The sequence below is a fragment of the Saccopteryx leptura genome, chromosome 1 (genome assembly GCF_036850995.1).
Source record: "Saccopteryx leptura isolate mSacLep1 chromosome 1, mSacLep1_pri_phased_curated, whole genome shotgun sequence".
Classification (NCBI taxonomy): Eukaryota; Metazoa; Chordata; class Mammalia; order Chiroptera; family Emballonuridae; genus Saccopteryx; species Saccopteryx leptura.
In genome coordinates this window covers 308,614,262-308,631,868 of record NC_089503.1, presented here as the reverse complement: position 1 = coordinate 308,631,868, position 17,607 = coordinate 308,614,262, and the positions used below count along the sequence as shown (strand labels likewise).

Here is a 17,607-nt window from a genome sequence, read left to right as displayed (position 1 = left end):
TGTCTAATGATGAACTGAGAATTTCTCTCATTCTTTTTTATCATCACTGAAATTGTAGTATCAGTGACAGCGCCTTACACTTGAACGTTCCTTCCACCCATGACAAGGCTGGGCAGGGGCTGTTCTATAGGTGGGGAAACTGAGACCCTCAGAGATGAGGACATGTGCTGGGTGTCACCTACCAGTTGAGTGATGAATACAGATCAGGTGTGAGCCTTCTGAGTCAAGGACTCTCGCTAACAGGCCATCTTCCAAAAGGACCTAACATCATTTTTGCTGCAGAGGCAGCAGTTTCTGGATCTGAACCCAACAGTTTTTCCAGTGCTACTAGAAATACCAGCCTCATGACACAGCATGGATGCTCTTTTCATGCCTTTGCTTCCTTTCCTACCAGGTAAAAGCCAACCTTGAGAAGGCCAAGCAGACCCTGGAGAATGAGCGAGGGGAGCTGGCCAACGAGGTGAAGGTCCTGCTGCAGGGCAAAGGGGACTCAGAGCACAAGCGGAAGAAAGTGGAGGCCCAGCTCCAGGAGCTGCAGGTGAAGTTCACCGAGGGAGAGCGAGTACGCACGGAGCTGGCCGACAAGGTCACCAAGCTGCAGGTGAGGCCTCTGCTGGGACCCCGGCTTGGATAGCAGTCCCTTCAGCATTCCCTCGGTCTGGGCCCAGTTTGCCAGGGCTCCTGCTCCTTTTCTTACATCACACAGGCTCCTCAGTGAGGCTTCTGGGCTCAGCCTGTGACTCAGGTTCAGCTTAGCCTAAAAGCTCTGAGATGGGGACAGAGCAGTCATGGTCAAGCTCATGGGCTTTGTCTCTCCTTTCCCTGTGCAGGTAGAGCTGGACAATGTGACCGGTCTTCTCACCCAGTCTGACAGCAAGTCCAGCAAGCTCACCAAGGACTTCTCCACTCTGGAGTCCCAGCTGCAGGACACACAGGTAAAGGCGGCAGTGGGCCTCTGTAGCTAGATCTTTCTGGGAAGATGCTGTGCCCACATGGCATCACCTATCAGACCTCTGGGTCTTCCAGCTCAGAGCTCCTCTGATTACCCATCCTCTCCTGCATCCACTGGGTTTCTGGCTCCTCCTGGGTCCCCATCAGGTCTTTACCAGCTGTCTCCTAAGTCAGAGGGACCAGCTGCTCCTTCCTGCCTAGAGTTTTGGGGACCCAAGGCTCTAATGTGCACCTCCTGTGCCCTCTTGTCCTCGGAGTAGGAGCTGCTGCAGGAGGAGAACCGGCAGAAGCTGAGCCTGAGCACCAAGCTGAAGCAGGTGGAAGACGAGAAGAACTCCTTTAAGGAGCAGCTGGAGGAGGAAGAAGAAGCTAAGCGGAACCTAGAAAAGCAGATTGCTACCCTACATGCCCAGGTTTGGTGCTAGCTTCCTTACCAGGTGCCCAGGCTGCCAGGTAGCTCAGGGTAACTGGTCAGCTTCTGCAGGCTGAGGAGGCACAGCCTGGCCTGCCGGACCCTCCCAGGCCTCCCTGAACTGGGTGCCCTTCCTCAGGGAGTGCCTGTCCTGTCCAGCACAGAAATCTTAGCCCAGGGCCCCAGGGGGAATTCAGGGAGCTGTGAACTTGGAGGGGGAGACTGAACAGCTCTATTTTCACCAGTCTCTCGCTGATGTCTAGCATTCCCTTCCTTATGAACGTAGACCATAAGCCGTGGCAGTTATAGCGCATGAGGCCTTGTGCACTAGAAACCACCAGTCACCATGCCCAAGCCACAGCAGGGCTTTGGGATGTCATTGTGCCTTGCACTTCAGGAAGCTGCTATTTGATGTGCTAATAAAGAAGCACAGGGGTTATTATAAGTATCTGACAACCGCATTTCCCTGTATTAGCTTTCTTGATAATCCTTGATAATATTTTTTATATATCAAAACAGTATGATGAGGAGTCCATAGTTTGATCTAGACTGTCAAAGGATCCATGGCTAAAAGTAGATCAAGAGTCCTGTTCTAGATCTCATCTTAGGACTTAAATGTGCCAGGCTTGCCGATCTGCCCTAAATGCAGGATGGGTTCATAGTCTGCTGCATGGTCTGGGGACTACATGCATGTGGTGGCAGCTTTATATGCAGGAGGCTGCAGGACAGGTATCTGGAGTAAGGTGACCAGAGGTTGCTCCTCTCTGGGGCTCGTTCGTTACAAACTAGAAACCTGGAGTAGGTCACAGTGGAGAGGCCTCCGAGGCTGGCATATCCTCTGCTCAGTGCACTCAGCAGATACTGCTGCAGAAATAGCATTTCTCATGCCCTGGTGGAAGAGGGCAGTCTCCATAACTGGTCTGGCTCCCCGGTTTCCGTTCCTGTGGTAGCAGTCCAGCTCCTGGCTGTCTTAGGCACAGGTGCATTACCTAAACAGGTACCATATTGGGTGTCTCCTTATTCCTTGCTCCTGCCCAGGTGACCGACATGAAGAAGAGGATGGAGGATGGTGTGGGGTGCCTGGAGACTGCCGAGGAAGCCAAGAGGAAGCTCCAGAAGGACCTGGAGGGCCTGAGCCAGCGCTATGAGGAGAAAGTGGCCGCCTACGACAAGCTGGAGAAGACCAAGACACGGCTGCAGCAGGAGCTGGATGACCTGCTTGTGGACCTGGACCACCAGCGGCAGAGCGTCTCCAACCTGGAGAAGAAGCAAAAAAAGTTTGACCAGGTGTGTGCCGTCCACATGGTCCTCCTCATTTCCTCTCTTCTGCACACCCCACAGCCTCGTGCCAAGACCACTGTATCAAGCGGGCTCTGGGATCCCATCACTGTCTCGCTTGCCACAGAAGCCTATGAGCTGGCAGGCACTCAGAGGTCCCGCTGGGCTTCCCCCGTGGTGAGGGGCCGGGCAAGAAAGCGCTCAGAACAGGTTATCTTCATATGATGATGGGTCTAGGAGCGACTTCGCTGGTTTCTTATGTATGTGATCTATAATGAACCAATTTTAGTTACTTAGAATTTTTATTTATGTATTCTTATGACTCCTATATCTTCCTCATTCTAAAGTATCTGAGACAGCTTACAGAGGCACAGACGTGTATTGGGCTCGGCTGTGCTGCTTCCTTTGCTGTCATCTCTGGCTCCTACATGCTATCAGAGCAGAGTCAAGTAGTTGCTACATAGACACTGCCTTCAGAGTCTAAAGCATTTATTCTGTGGTCCTTTAAGAAGTAGGTCCATGGAGAAAATGAGGGATTGGGGCAAAGGAAATGGGAATGGGGGAAAAGAAGGCCTAGTGAGGGTAGGCTCCTGCAGAGAATGAGTACAGGGGGATTTAAACTCACATCCTTAGAGGAGGCCACACATGAGCTTGATTCAGACTCACACTCTTCAAGGTAAATGCCAACCAGCTGTTCAGGGAAACCAAAGCCTTTCCAGGTTCTGAGGGTGCAGTGTTTCCTGTGGGTTCACATTGTGTGACAAACAATTAATGTTAAGTGATAAAAACGAAAGACTTTAAAGCATGATAGCAGAGACAGTCTGTACTCTTGTCTGGTTACAAGAACACACTGGACAGTGCATGTCACCCTTGGAAACAGCTGGGTTCACCAGGTAACAGCTTTGGACTTGTTCTTCTTAGAGTACCTCCCTTGAGACCCAGCACCTGTGACATTTGTGGCTCAGAGAGTCTGGGTCTGGATATAGCCTGCTGGGGTCAGCAGGTTCTGAGCTCTTTCTAAGAGTCTGTTGTTTGAGCCTCATGGCGCTTATATCTTTTGAAGCTTCTGGCTGAGGAGAAGACCATCTCCGCCAAGTATGCTGAGGAGCGTGACCGGGCTGAGGCGGAGGCCCGTGAGAAGGAGACCAAGGCGCTGTCGCTGGCCCGGGCCCTGGAGGAGGCCATTGAGCAGAAGGCAGAGCTGGAGCGGCTCAACAAGCAGTTCCGCACGGAGATGGAGGACCTCATGAGCTCCAAGGACGACGTGGGCAAGAGTGTGAGTACTGGGAGGGGCCGAGTGGACAGCACAGAGATTAGTGGGTGAGTGGACACTGAGGCAGGATCCTGGGGGAACTCTTGTCTCTGCTCCTCACTTGGGTTCCTTTGGGTGGCAGGTCCACGAGCTGGAGAAATCCAAGCGGGCCCTGGAGCAACAGGTGGAGGAGATGAAGACACAGCTCGAGGAGCTGGAGGATGAGCTTCAGGCCACCGAGGATGCCAAGCTGCGCCTGGAGGTGAACCTACAGGCCATGAAGGCCCAGTTCGAGCGGGACCTACAGGGCCGGGATGAGCAGAGCGAGGAGAAGAAGAAGCAGCTGGTCAGACAGGTGCGTATGGCCTCTTTGCATCCTGGGCAGGGTCATCTCCGCCTGGGTGGCGGCAGGGCGGGGGGGTGTGTGTGAGTCAGTGACTCTATCAGGGGTTTTCTCTTTAGGAATTTTTATTGATCCCTGGGGGCCCCATGGTTCTCACAGAACTGGGCCAACCACTCTGGGCTCAGAGCTAAAGTAGAGTCTGTGTGTGGGTCCGGCCTCCCAAGCTGTGGGCACTCCCCCCAGGTGCGGGAGATGGAGGCAGAGCTGGAAGACGAGAGGAAGCAGCGCTCAGTGGCAGTGGCCGCTCGGAAGAAGCTGGAGATGGACCTGAAGGACTTGGAGGCCCATATCGACACAGCCAACAAGAACCGAGAGGAAGCCATCAAGCAGCTGCGGAAGCTGCAGGTGAGGTCAGGCCAGACCAAAACAGATCTGGCCGCACTTTGTGGCACTGGGCTCGGCATGGGGCTTGGACACTAGTGGAGTGACCAGTTAATGCTGGGAATTGCTGCCTTCCCCTAGCCGAGGAAGGTCTTGGTGTCCTTAGCCTGTCTCCCAGATGGGGACTCAGGGCCAGAGAGTGAGTGGGGAAAAGATAGTCTGAAAACACGCTTGCACTAAGACCAATGTATCTAATGAGACTAAAGAAAAAAATGTCAAACCTGGCTTTGCAGCACATTGTCAGAATAAACCTGATACAACACAAATGTGATCGAGTGCAGGGATACAACTTGGGAAATTTCCTTCTGACCCATAACTAAAGAATAGCAAATAAAAAAGAGCTCTGAGATGCCACATCATACCAGCAAATCAGCAGCAACAAAAATAAATGTAAACGCCTGTGGTTGGTGAGGTCAAAGGGCACAGATGCTCTGCTGGCTGTTGGCATTCCCCCAGCACCGTCTGGCTGAACCCAACAAGAGTCTCAGCTTTTGACATAAGGAGTCCCAACATGGGATTTTCTGCAAAATATAGGAAAAGTTACTTGACAAAAATCTACAGAATTTAAACAAAAATGCCCTGCCATGTGGTTGGATGGCCTGGCAGAGTAGCAGGCGTGTGTGGGAAGAGTGCCTGAGCGCTGATTCAAGTCAACAGGGAGTTGTAGAAAGTGAGAACCTACACAACGTGGGCAGATGTGTACACAGTGCCTAACACTGCCCAGAGTTGCTTTGTAGGTTGTAGTGGTCAGAGAAGTGCTAAAATGGTGTTGAGTAAAGAGACATTTTGTCTTTGGTGACTATTTTGCCCTTTTAGTTAAGCTAATTGTGTTGTCAAGGTGAAAGCAGTCACACTCTCCTGTTGGCGGTAGTCCCCGGGAGGGGCGGGAGGGCAGATGGTGGGATAGACGGGACATGCGTGGCCTCTGGGGTGGTGGTGCCAAGTGTCCCCCCCCCCCCCCCCCCCCGTCCCTAGGCCCAGATGAAGGACTACATGCGTGAACTGGAGGACACGCGCACCTCCCGTGAGGAGATCCTGGCACAGGCCAAGGAGAACGAAAAGAAGCTGAAGAGCATGGAGGCCGAGATGATTCAGCTGCAGGAGGTGGTCCAGGGCCACAGGGTCGCTTGGGGTTGCTTGGGGTGGAGGCCAGAGGGCTGCACAGGAACTCTACTGGGCCAGCATTGGGTGGGGCTGAAAACAACTACAGCTAGAGCTCAACTTACGACCACGATGGGTTCTGACAGACCAGTCGTAACACGATTTGGTCGTAAGTTCAGTAGGCTATATGTACAGTACTGTGAAATGATGTTACAAAAATCTCTAAGTCAAGGACAATTTCCTCTTGGTAGACATCTTGGGAGGGATTTGATGAAAAATATCCAAGACACAAAACACAAATTGCTGTACCGAGTCTGGGATAACAGTTGAAATGGTGCACGAGGAGATGGTAGTGCTGCCGGAAGCTGGTCCGCACTGTCGTATGCCCAGCTGGGCAACACTTGCGCTGCCAGATGTGGAGCAGTCGTGGCTAGCGATTGTGGTCGTAAAGTCGAATGGTCGTAAGTTGCATAGGTCGTAAGTCGATCAATACCTGTAGTTGAATATGGTAGTGTATAATGTAACTCCCTGCAGAGTGTCATCAGTAGCAAGGCTCCCTGGTATACTGAAGCTGTGTAGTCAGCACATCCTGCTGTGAATTGCTGCCTGGCAAGGAGAGATTTCTCCCAGATGCTATGCACTGAATATTTCCTTTCTGTCACGTGAGGCACATTGGAAGCATTCCCCAGGACCGAGGCAATCTTTTGAAGTGTAAGGTTCCTGAGTTGTTCTTCTTACTGGACCAGCCATCCAGTCATGTTTTTGTCTGCTCTTTATTTTTTTTGCATGAGAGAGAGACACACAGATAGACAAGAGAGGAGAGAGATGAGAAGCATCAACTTGTAGTTGAGTCACTAGAGTTGTTCATTGATTGTTTCACATACCATATTTCTTCATGTATAAGACACACCTTTTTTCAAAAAAATTGAGGTCTAAAAACTGGGTGTGTCTTATACAGTGGTTATAGATTTTTTTACTTGCATTTCCTGCTTTTTTTCGTGCTTATTTTTGCACTCGTAGATGAATAAAACTTGAGTTCAATAACTTTATGTAATACCTTTTCTCTTTTTTCAAATTTCGGGCCCCAAAATTAAGGTGTGTCTTAGACAGAGGAGTGTCTTATACATGGGGAAGTACGGTACATATCTTGACCTGGGAGCCCAACCTGAGCCAGTGATGCCTTGCAGCCAGCAACCTCGGGGTTTAGAACCTGGGACCTTAGCATCCCAGGTCTCCCACGTCGATGCTCACTGTGCCACCACTGATTAGGCTTTTTTTTTTTTTTAAGACTCTACTTATTAATTTTTAAAAGAGAGACAAGGGGTTGGTGAAGAGCAGGAAGCATTGACTTATAATAGTTGCTTCTTGTATGTGCCTTGACTGGGCAAACCTGGGTTTTGGAACTGACGGCCTCAGCATTCCAAGTTGACGCTTTATCCACTGCGACACCACAGGCAAGCTCTTCTGCTCTTGCCTAATGGGCTGTGCTCTCCTGCCTGGGCCTGGCTGTGTTCCTTCCCTCCGTGGTCACATGTAGGTCTTTGTCCATGGTGCCTCACCCTGGGGGTGAGACTCTCCTCCATGTGGCTTTCAGAGGCCTCACACCCAGATCATAACCTCACATCTCTATCTCGCCCTCTGGTCTACCTGGGATGAAGAGGGGCCAGCACGCCTCATCAGGCCAGGATCGTTTCTTATTTATCTCTACATCCCAGGAACCAGGCCTGACTCCTGCACTTAGATGTGGGCACTTTGTAAATATGTGGTTTCTAAGCTTTGACCTCAGAGAAGGAATTAGCCCTGTGAGCCAGAGGGGCTCATGAGAAAGGACTTCCTGGAGGAGGCAGGCCCAGGAAGGGGTTAGAGGAGAGGGCCAGGGGCTTGGGCAGGATGGCAGTGCAGAAGACCAGGAATGGAGGAGGTGGGCTTTCAGGACTGCGGGCTGCCCAGGGGGTCACACTCTGGGTTCTCATGGCAGGAACTGGCAGCTGCTGAGCGTTCAAAGCGTCAGGCCCAGCAGGAGCGGGACGAACTGGCTGATGAGATTGCCAATAGCAGCGGCAAAGGGTGAGTGGGCCACTGAGAAGGGCAGGTGCCGGGGGGCCGAACCTCACCTCTGGGAGGGCCCCTTCTCACTCCTCCCTGGCCCCCCCAGAGCCCTGGCGTTGGAAGAGAAGCGGCGCCTGGAGGCTCGCATCGCCCAGCTGGAGGAGGAGCTGGAGGAGGAGCAGGGCAACACAGAGCTGGTGAACGACCGGCTAAAGAAGGCCAACTTGCAGGTGGGTGGGGCAGGGGCACCCGGGCACTCATTTGTGCACTGTCTTGGGGGTGTGCATTCTGAGCACCGTGTTGACGAAGCCAGCTGCTTCCTGACTGCTTATAGGAAAGTGTCCTGGCCTCTGTTAAGTTTTGGGGACCAGGTGTTATCAGGGAGTCAGCAGGATACACTGTCCCACCTCTGTTTCCAGCTGGGTTCCCGGCCTTCCTCAAGGTCACCAGCCCTTCTTCCCTCAGATTGACCAGATCAACACCGACCTGAACCTCGAGCGCAGCCACGCCCAGAAGAACGAGAATGCCAGGCAGCAGCTAGAGCGCCAGAACAAGGAGCTCAAGGTCAAGCTGCAGGAGATGGAGGGCACAGTCAAGTCCAAGTACAAGGCCTCCATCACTGCCCTGGAGGCCAAGATCGCGCAGCTGGAAGAGCAGCTGGACAACGAGACCAAGTAGGTCCATCACCTGGCGCAGTCTTCAAGCCCCTTTGTGGTCCTGTCCCCGAGTCTCAGAGGCTGTTTTGTCCATCCTGAAGGGGTTCCTCCATTTCACTGGGGCCTTGTGGAGTTTGAGTAGATGTCCACAGCCCACCTCTAGAGTTGGGGGTTCTGGTGACTGTGTCTGAGGGCTGCAACAGAGAGAGGTAGGGGTTCATAACCACCTGGGCGGACTATGTAAGTCAGCAAGGCGGAGACTTGTTTGGAGGTAACAGGGGTCCCAAATCTCAATTCTCCCCTTTCCCAGGTGCATATATGTTGAGATGTGTCCTTTCCCTTCCCTGAGCCCCAGTTCTCCCATCTGTGAAATGGGACAAGTGCTTCCCAGAAGAGACAGAGCTTTTCGTGGGTGTTCAGTAAAGAGGGCCGCCTTAGCATCAAGGCCTCCCTGTGCATGAAATACCAGTGAGACCCTGGGAATGGGTGGTCCAGCTTGTGGTTTGTCGGTCAGGCCCTCTGAAGGAGGGTGTCCCCTGAGCCGCTCTGTCTGTGCCTGGCAGGGAGCGCCAGGCCGCCTGCAAGCAGGTGCGTCGGGCCGAGAAGAAGCTGAAGGACGTGTTGCTGCAGGTGGATGATGAACGCAGGAACGCAGAGCAGTTCAAGGACCAGGTGTCTTTTGTGGGCAGAGCGGTGGGGACCCAGGGTGGCCGGGAGCTGGGTGGGCCACCCTGGCCGAGAGCACCTAACCAGCGCCACTACCCACACCTCCCCACAGGCCGACAAGGCATCCACCCGTCTGAAGCAGCTCAAGCGGCAGCTAGAGGAGGCGGAGGAGGAGGCCCAGCGGGCCAATGCCTCCCGCCGGAAACTGCAGCGCGAGCTGGAGGATGTCACAGAGACTGCCGACGCCATGAATCGTGAGGTCAGCTCTCTCAAGAACAAGCTAAGGTGAGCCCTGCCTCCACCCAGCTCCTTCACTGTTCGTTCTGCTTCCAAACGTGTTTGTTCTGCAAAGCACAGTTCAGAAATAAAGCTTCTGTAAAGTCTATTACATTTCTCACCTGGACGGCAGTGAGCATGGCGCTTGAGGATGAGAAAAGGCCGGTCAGGGTCCACTGCCTTCGGGGGTTCTTCTATACCACCTGGGCATTAGTCCAGCCTTTTGAATAGAGTAAACTCTAGGTAAATGTATTCTATCCTATCTGAACAGATGCTCACATGGCTGCTCCCAGCTTGGTGAGGACAGTTTCATGCTGGGTGTTTTGAACTAGAAGGTGAGACAGCCTGGCTGGTCCCAGGCCGGTCCTAGGTGCCTAGAGAGCATTTGTTGAACAAAACTGCTATCCTGGCACTGTGCCTGTACCTTCAGGGCAGAGAGGGCTCTTTGCATTGCTCAAGGCAGTGTTAACATTCAAGAAGTGTGATGAGCCCTGGCCAGTTGGCTCAGTGGTATAATAGCCAGGTGTGTGGATGTCCCAGGTTTGATTCCTGGTCAGAGCACACAGGCAAAACAACCATCTGCTTCTCTACCCCCTTCTCTCTCGCTCTCTTTTTCCCTTCCTCTTTTCTCCCTGCAGCCATGGCTCAATTGGTTTGAGCAAGTTAGCCTGGGGCACTGAGGATGGCTCTGTAGAGCTTCTGCCTCAAACACCAAAAATAGCTCAGTTGCCAAACAGTGGCCCAAGATGGGCAAAGCATCACTGCTCTGTACAGGGCTTGCCAGGTGGATCCCGGTCCAGGCACATGCGGGAGTCTGTCTGTGTCTTTCCTCCTCTCAGAGAAAAAAAAAAGTATGACGTGGCTGAAGCAGAGGGTCTTTCCCCCCAAAATTCTCATCTCTAAGCTCCTTTTCATGAAGCATGAATTCAACAAGAGCAGACATTCTAGTCAATATTTAATGTAAGTTTCTTGCACATGATGGGAGGACGAGGCCAGTCTTGCACACTGTGTACAGTCATTCCTGCACCTCTTGGTTTTCCCTGTTTTATACTGTCAGCGAAGGGTGGCATTTTGCAAAATGGCGACTGCATCTTTTTTTGTTCCTTTCCTTTTCACTGGTCCTGATTTTCTGGTGGTTTTTGCAAGTATTTTGTGATAAAGGGGAAGCTTCAATCACCTGTTCTGAGAGCCTGCCTGTCCTGTCTGGCTAAAGGCTGTGGCCTCTTGAGGTTACTGTGGAACATGTGAGCTGTGCTTGGGCCTCCTTGGATGGCCCTCTGACCCTCTGCCTCTGCCCTCAGGCGAGGGGACCTGCCATTTGTTGTGACCCGCCGAATTGCTCGGAAAGGCACTGGCGAATGCTCGGACGAGGAGGTGGATGGCAAAGCGGACGGGGCTGAGGCCAAAGCTGCTGAATAGGCTCTTCTCCACCTGCTGCCTGAGACGGACAGACCGACCAACAACCTATCAATGGATGACTCCGCCTCTCCTTCCTAGACTCCATAGCACCCCCCTCTGCCCACCATGGGACTGCTGTGACTATGATCCCCACCCCTCCAGACAAAGGGACCTCAGGCCTGCTCCTCCCCTGCCCCCCTGGGCCTTGTTGAGGTCCTTCTGCTTCTCTGCTGCAGCCCTTGCTGCTCCCTCCCACCTCCCCCAGAATCTAATACCAAAGAGTCAGGGTCCTGGGCCCCGGCAAGGAACAGAGTGACCTGCAGGGTCTTTGGCCTTCTCTTGCCAAAAGCACAAGATGGTGAGGCCAGAAGGTCAGGCCACTGGGGATGGGCAAGAGTTTTCTACGAATCTATTTTTCTCAGACTGAGGAGTTTTGATAGCCCAACACCCCAGAAGAGTCATCACCTCCCCCACAACCAGTTCTTCCTCACCCTCTTCTTTGCTGTGGCAATCACACATGGTGACCTCACACCCTCTGTCCCATCAGGCCCCCATTCCCGCGGGCTCTGGGTGGTCCGGCAAGAGCAGGCCCAATGATGCCACCTCTGTGCAGGGCACAGAATGCTGGGGTGGGGAGGGAGATAGCCCCATCCCCAATGGGCAGCGCCACTGTCCCCTTATTCTAAAACGTCTCAAGTGCAATGATGACCCCCTTCCCTCCTTTGTGGAGGGCAGCCCGCCTGCAATAGCAAGGCCATTGAGCAAGCAGACAGGCCTGGGGGCCAAGCTGGAACAGCCAGAAGTGGCTTCTCCCAACATTCTTGGGGACCAAATATATTTAATGGTTAAGGGACTTGTCCTAATCTGACAGCCAGAGCATCAGACAGGGCCAGTGGCCCTCCCCCGCAATCTTGTACCTACTCTAGGACTGGGGCCCAAGGGTAGTTTATCTGCACCGTTGACTCAGTATAGTTTAAAAACCTACCACCTGCACAGATGGCTTTGAAAGGAAAAAAAAAGTTTTCTTTTTTGCCCTTGTAATAAACAATAAACTTCCCAGTCTTTATCACTGCCTTTCTCTTGGAACCATGTTTAGAAGAGAGTAGCGTGTCCTACACTGGTCTACACTGGTTGCTGAATTTACCTGTATTTCTAACTGTTTTGTATATGCTGCATTTAGACTTATAGCAAAGAAGGCATTTTTTTAAAGAAAAACTCAACAAATCATGAAGATGTGTAAAAGCTACATATGCCTAAAGAGCTCTGAATTCAGGTCCCTGTTGCTGTCACAAAGGAGTGAATGGAACTCCCACCCTGCCCTTTTTTATATAATAAAGTGCCTTAGCATGTGTTGCAGCTGTCACCACTACAGTAAGCTGGTTTACAGATGTTGTCCACTGAGCGTCACAATAAATACCATGTGCTATGAGCCGTGTGTCCAGTGTAAGCCGTGTGTCTGCTGGAGAGGGCGGCCTGCAGAGACTGTGCTTTGTTCTGCAGGCCCCCACTTTGTGCATCTTGGAAGCTTCCACCAGCGTGGCATGGCTGAGGCACCAGCCTGGGTAGGGGGTGGAGGTCATGCAGAAAAGGAACGTTAGAAAGGCTGGCTGGGCCAGGTTTGTGGATGCTGAGTCTCTCGTGGGAACCTTAGTTCATTAGTTACCGAGCACCTCCTGTGTGTTTGTCACTGGGCTGGTGCAAGGTGGAGACACATGGCCCAGGCACTGACTTCCAGGACTTCCGTAGTCATCAGGCAATGCAGAGTCTGCGCTACGGAGGGATGGTCGTCCCAAGTGCCATGGAAGCAGGAGGGAGGGACTTGGTGCGTTGGCCTGTGGGTATTGCAGCAGGAGGCTCTTCATAGGACTGTCAAAGCTTTTGTTCACTCATTCATTCCTTCAGCGAAGGCTGAACATAAATAAACCAGATATTTGCTTACCAGGAGTACAAGGGAGGTGAAGGAAGACCGATGTCCCCTCAGTTGTAAAAGGTGGGGAAAAGAGGAAAGGTTTCCTCAGAGAAAGGATATGGCACCTATTTGTCACCAGGTGTGGACTCCAGCAGCAAGCCCTAGGCCCCTTGATGGCCAGCACGGTGGCTAAGGTATGCTGTGTGCCTCTGGACAGGACATTTGCCAGGCTTCTGACCACGGGCCTGTCAAGCCTCTGAGCAGGTGCATTTTCTCTGGGGAGGGAACAGCAGGAGGTGTCATGAAAGGGAGGTGGGCCTGGCCTTGGAGAGCTGGGCAGCTGCTCTGTCCATTCAGTAACATTGGGGTTTCTGGGCTGTGAAATTCACCCATGTTCGTTGCCACGTGAGATGCTCCTGCGTTGGGTTCCAGCTTGACCACCTCATTGCAACCTGGAACGGGGTGTGGGAGTTTTGGACACATCTGGAGCCAACAGGGAGAAAATGACATTTGTAGGATACTTGAAGGTTTTAAGGATTTCTGTTCCTCTGCAGAAATGGCATAGTCCAGAAAACAGAACAGAACAAACTCTGACCAGCCCTGCTTCCCAACCATGGGCCAGTCATTTCACCCCATCAAAACCTTCGTTTTCTTAGCAGAAACAGGTAATAAATGTTCTCGTCATAGGGCTGTTATAACAGTTATGATTGTATGAAAATGCTTTGCAGGCCTTGGCCAATTGACTTTGTCTATAAAGCGTCATCCTGGCGTGCCAAGGATGCTGTTTCCATCCCCAGTCAGGGTATAAATAAGAACCAATGAGTGCACAACTAGTTGATGCTTCTTTCTCAAATCAATTGAAATTTTTTAAAAAAATGCTTTGCACAGTGTAAGGGGCTCAGGTGTTATTATATTTTTCCCTCAAAGACTAGGCTTTTTCAAAGGGTTTATTTACAGTTTTTTTCCTTAAGTTAGAAGCAGGGAGGCAGAGAGACTCCTGCATGCACCCTGACCAGGATCCACCTGGCTAGCCCCCCTATAGGGCGATGCTCTGCCCATCTAAGGCCGTTGCTTGGCAACTGAGCTATTTTAGTGCCCGAGGGAGGTTATGGAGCCATCCTTAGCATCCAGGGCCAACTTGCTCCAACTGAGCCATGGTTGCGGGAGGGGTAGAGAGAGATAGATAGGAGGGGGAGAGGTGGAGAAGCAGATGGTTGTTTCTCCTGTGTGCTCTGACTGGGAATCAAACCTGGGGCATCTGCATGCTGGGCCAACACTACCACTGAGCCAACATGACAGGGCCTATTTACAGTTTTTTAAATCATGTAAGATTCAAATTAAAATTTACCATCTGAACATTTTTTACATTCAGTTCAGTACATTGTTCATTTACATTGTCGTGCAATCATCACCACCATCTTTTCTCAAAACATTTTTTATCTTGCAACACTGGAGCTCTGTTCCCATTAAACACTAACTTCCCATTTCCCCTCTTCTCCCTTAGCCCAACAACTTCATGTTGTGAATTTGATAACTCCAGATACCTCACATAAGTGAAATCATATACAGTACATTTACCTTACGCCATGGTTCTTGGCCTCAGGAGACCTAATCTATGTCTTTAGATTATGAAAATCAGCTGGGCCCTGACCTGAGATCCTCTGACCTGGTTCTGTCAACTGGATGGAACATTTCTCTGGGTTTCATGGTGAATGGACAAACCTGCCCAGACAAAAAGAGAAATTCCTTGAGTACCGAGTAGGAGATGAAACAAGTGCACTTTTGCCCAACTTTCCAGTATTCTTTTCAGACCCATTGTTTTTCCAGTCTAAAATGACAAGAAAATTGCTGTGAAGATGCAGTGGATAAGGCATCAGTTTCAAAAGGAGGGAGGCTGAGAAACAGCTGAAGTAAGAACATAGCCTGTCCCATGCTCTAACATTCAAGCCCTTATTGTCCTCCTCCAGGTACTGAGCAAATTTGAAAATATTTTTAAATGGAGGAAGTGAAATCTTTAGGATAAAAACTTGTCATATTTTGGGGCACATCCTTGTTATGGCCCAATTTGATCTAAAGGTCATTGTTAAAATATATTTTGATGGCCCTGGCCTGTTGGATCAGTGGTAGAGTGTCGGCCTGGCGTGTGGGGGACCCGGGTTCGATTCCCAGCCAGGGCCACAGGAGAAGCGCCCATCAGCTTCTCTACCCCCCCTCCTTCCTCTCTGTCTCTCTCTTCCCCTCCCGCAGCCGAGGCTCCATTGGAGCAAAAAGATGGCCCGGGCGCCGGGGATGGCTCCTTGGCCTCTGCCCCAGGCACTAGAGTGGCTCTGGTCGCGACAGAGCGACGCCTCGGATGGGCAGAGCATCGCCCCCTGGTGGGCGTGCCGGGTGGATCCCGGTTGGGTGCATGCGGGAGTCTGTCTGACTGCCTCCCCGTTTCCAGCTTCAGGAAAACAAACAAACAAACAAAAATATATATATATATATATTGATTATTCTGCAAAAATATTCTGAGTACTTAAGTTCACATCTCACCTTCCACCACTCCAACTATATCAAAACCAAACAACAAAACAATACTGATTGGTTTAAAGGTTGTTTGTACAATGTAACTGATTAAATAATGCTTAATATACAGAATACTCTGTTGAGATGATTGGGTAAATCAAACCATTAATGACCAAAAGAACTTGCCTTCCCTCCAGTCCATTAGAAATAGTTCTGCCTCATGAGTCCATAGCCCTATGAAAACGACCTAGATTTAAAAACTAGAAAGCAAGTACATTTGTCTTCTCCTGACTCATCAGAAAGAAAATAATAACTCAGGACCAGGAGATGTCTGTTTCATTGCCATATTGGAGGTCGGTGGGTGCCGATTCAATCCAATGCTGTGTAACTGACAAGTTCTGGAATTAGTTTCTGGCTGTGGGACGTATTCTTAGTAAGAGGCAATGCAGATTTCCTACCTCCGCCACCATGAAGCAAGCCAATTTATGGGTCGAAATGACTGGGTTAAAACTGGTGAGGACGTAGTAGTGAATGATTGCTCATCAGAGCAGGAGCGGTAGAGCTAGGAGAGACAGCTTTTAAGCATATTCATTAATAATGTGAGGAAGAAAGTGAAGTGCAAGTTTGTGCATGATGCCATATTGTTCTAGTTACTAACCATCATGAAGAAATGAGAGGAACTCTAGATGAATTTCAAACACAGTGCAAGGGCAATAAAGGGAGGGAGGTGTAACAGCCTTCTTGTAATTGTACTGAAAGTAAATCTTATTAGTCTTTATAAAATTTCATTTCCCAAATATGTTACACTAAGGAAACACCGACTCTGCTAAAGGTCTCTGCCTAGTAGGCCAGTATCAGTAAAAGAATAATGTCCCTAAGTGTTTATTAAGAATTAGAGGAATTAGGAATGATTTTAAATAAAGAGAAAAAGGAAGTTTCTGGGTTTTAGCGAAACAGTGTGGTAATTCTGAAATCTGCAATAGGAAGACTGCTTGAGAGAAAAAAGTGGAGTGTCATTTCATGTAAAATTGCTTTCATATCTTCTGTAACAATTTAGTAATAGAGTTATGGACTTGGAGTTAAGCCAGTGAAAAAGAAAGGAAATTGGGAGAATTTGGTACAGATATGATATTTTAAAGATGGGAACTAAGCGGCCCTGGCCGGTTGGCTCAGCGGTAGAGTGTCGGCCTGGCGTGCGGGGGACCCGGGTTCGATTCCCGGCCAGGGCACATAGGAGAAGCGCCCATTGCTTCTCCACCCCCCCCCCCTCCTTCCTCTCTGTCTCTCTCTTCCCCTCCCGCAGCCAAGGCTCCATTGGAGCAAAGATGGCCCGGGCGCTGGGGATGGCTCCTTGGCCTCTGCCCCAGGCACTAGAGTGGCTCTGGTCTCGGCAGAGCGACGCCCGGAGGGGCAGAGCATCACCCCCTGGTGGACAGAGCGTCACCCCTGGTGGGCGTGCCGGGTGGATCCCGGTTGGGCGCATGCGGGAGTCTGTCTGACTGTCTCTCCCCATTTCCAGCTTCAGAAAAAAAAAAAAAGAAAAAAAAAGATGGGAACTAAGCTTTAATAATTAGCTTTTAATTTCAAATTGTAGAATGTTATTAAAGCTTCCCATTCCTATTTTAACCATTTGGACAGGTATGATAATGAATGATAAATACAAATCCGAATTTTCAAAACGGAAAAGTTCTGCAGAGTGGAGGAAGTAGGTGAGCAAATACTATGATTCTATCTATTTATTCAACAAATACTATTGAGGGAGTTAACATGAATCTAGGACAGTGGTTCTCAACCTTTCTAATGCCGTGACCCCGCAATACAGTTCCTCATGTTGTGGTGACCCCAAACCAAAAAATAATTTTGGTGGCTACTTCATAACTGTAATATATGTATTATGCATTTTCTGATGGCTTTAGGCGACCCCTGTGTTTCGGTCGTTCCCCCGCCGGGGTCATGACCCACAGGTTGAGAACCGCTGATCTAGGAGAAGAAATAACTAAGTACACAGGTACATGATACCATGTAGAAAGTGATCAAGAGAAAGAGATAGATGGGTGAGACATTTGGCCAGGCAGGAAAAGGTCAACCCTAAAAGTCACGCTGGTGGGGAAAGTGGTTCAGTGTGGCGGGTGGTAAGAGGAGTTGGGTGGGGTCTAGTTCTAACACAGGACATTGGCCTGAAGGCTTTTTTTTGTTGTTGTATTTTTCTGAAGTGAGAAGCAGGGAGAGAGACAGAGTCCCGCGTGTGCCCAACCGGATCCACCCGGCATGCCCACCAGGGGGCGATGCTCTGCCCAGCTGGGGCGTTGCTCCTTTGCAACCAGAGCCATTCTAGCACCAGAGGTGGAGGCCACAGAACCATCCTCA

General features: G+C 50.7%; 1 protein-coding gene across 2 annotated transcripts in view; it reads left to right on the top strand.

Annotated features, from left to right (window-relative positions):
• MYH9 (myosin heavy chain 9) overlaps positions 1-12,252 on the top strand; it is a 100,498-nt gene extending 88,246 nt beyond the window's left edge. For both annotated transcript variants that reach the window (XM_066358262.1, XM_066358261.1), the window contains exons 28-41: positions 395-601; positions 831-935; positions 1,212-1,364; positions 2,402-2,650; positions 3,705-3,917; positions 4,036-4,248; positions 4,480-4,641; positions 5,653-5,781; positions 7,757-7,845; positions 7,934-8,057; positions 8,293-8,501; positions 9,047-9,155; positions 9,262-9,434; positions 10,727-12,252. In XM_066358262.1, the coding sequence (XP_066214359.1) occupies positions 395-601; positions 831-935; positions 1,212-1,364; positions 2,402-2,650; positions 3,705-3,917; positions 4,036-4,248; positions 4,480-4,641; positions 5,653-5,781; positions 7,757-7,845; positions 7,934-8,057; positions 8,293-8,501; positions 9,047-9,155; positions 9,262-9,434; positions 10,727-10,844 (2,253 nt within the window). In that variant the 3' untranslated portion in view covers positions 10,845-12,252. The remainder of the gene's footprint in view (positions 1-394; positions 602-830; positions 936-1,211; positions 1,365-2,401; positions 2,651-3,704; positions 3,918-4,035; positions 4,249-4,479; positions 4,642-5,652; positions 5,782-7,756; positions 7,846-7,933; positions 8,058-8,292; positions 8,502-9,046; positions 9,156-9,261; positions 9,435-10,726) is intronic.
• Positions 12,253-17,607: the final 5,355 nt, after the last annotated feature.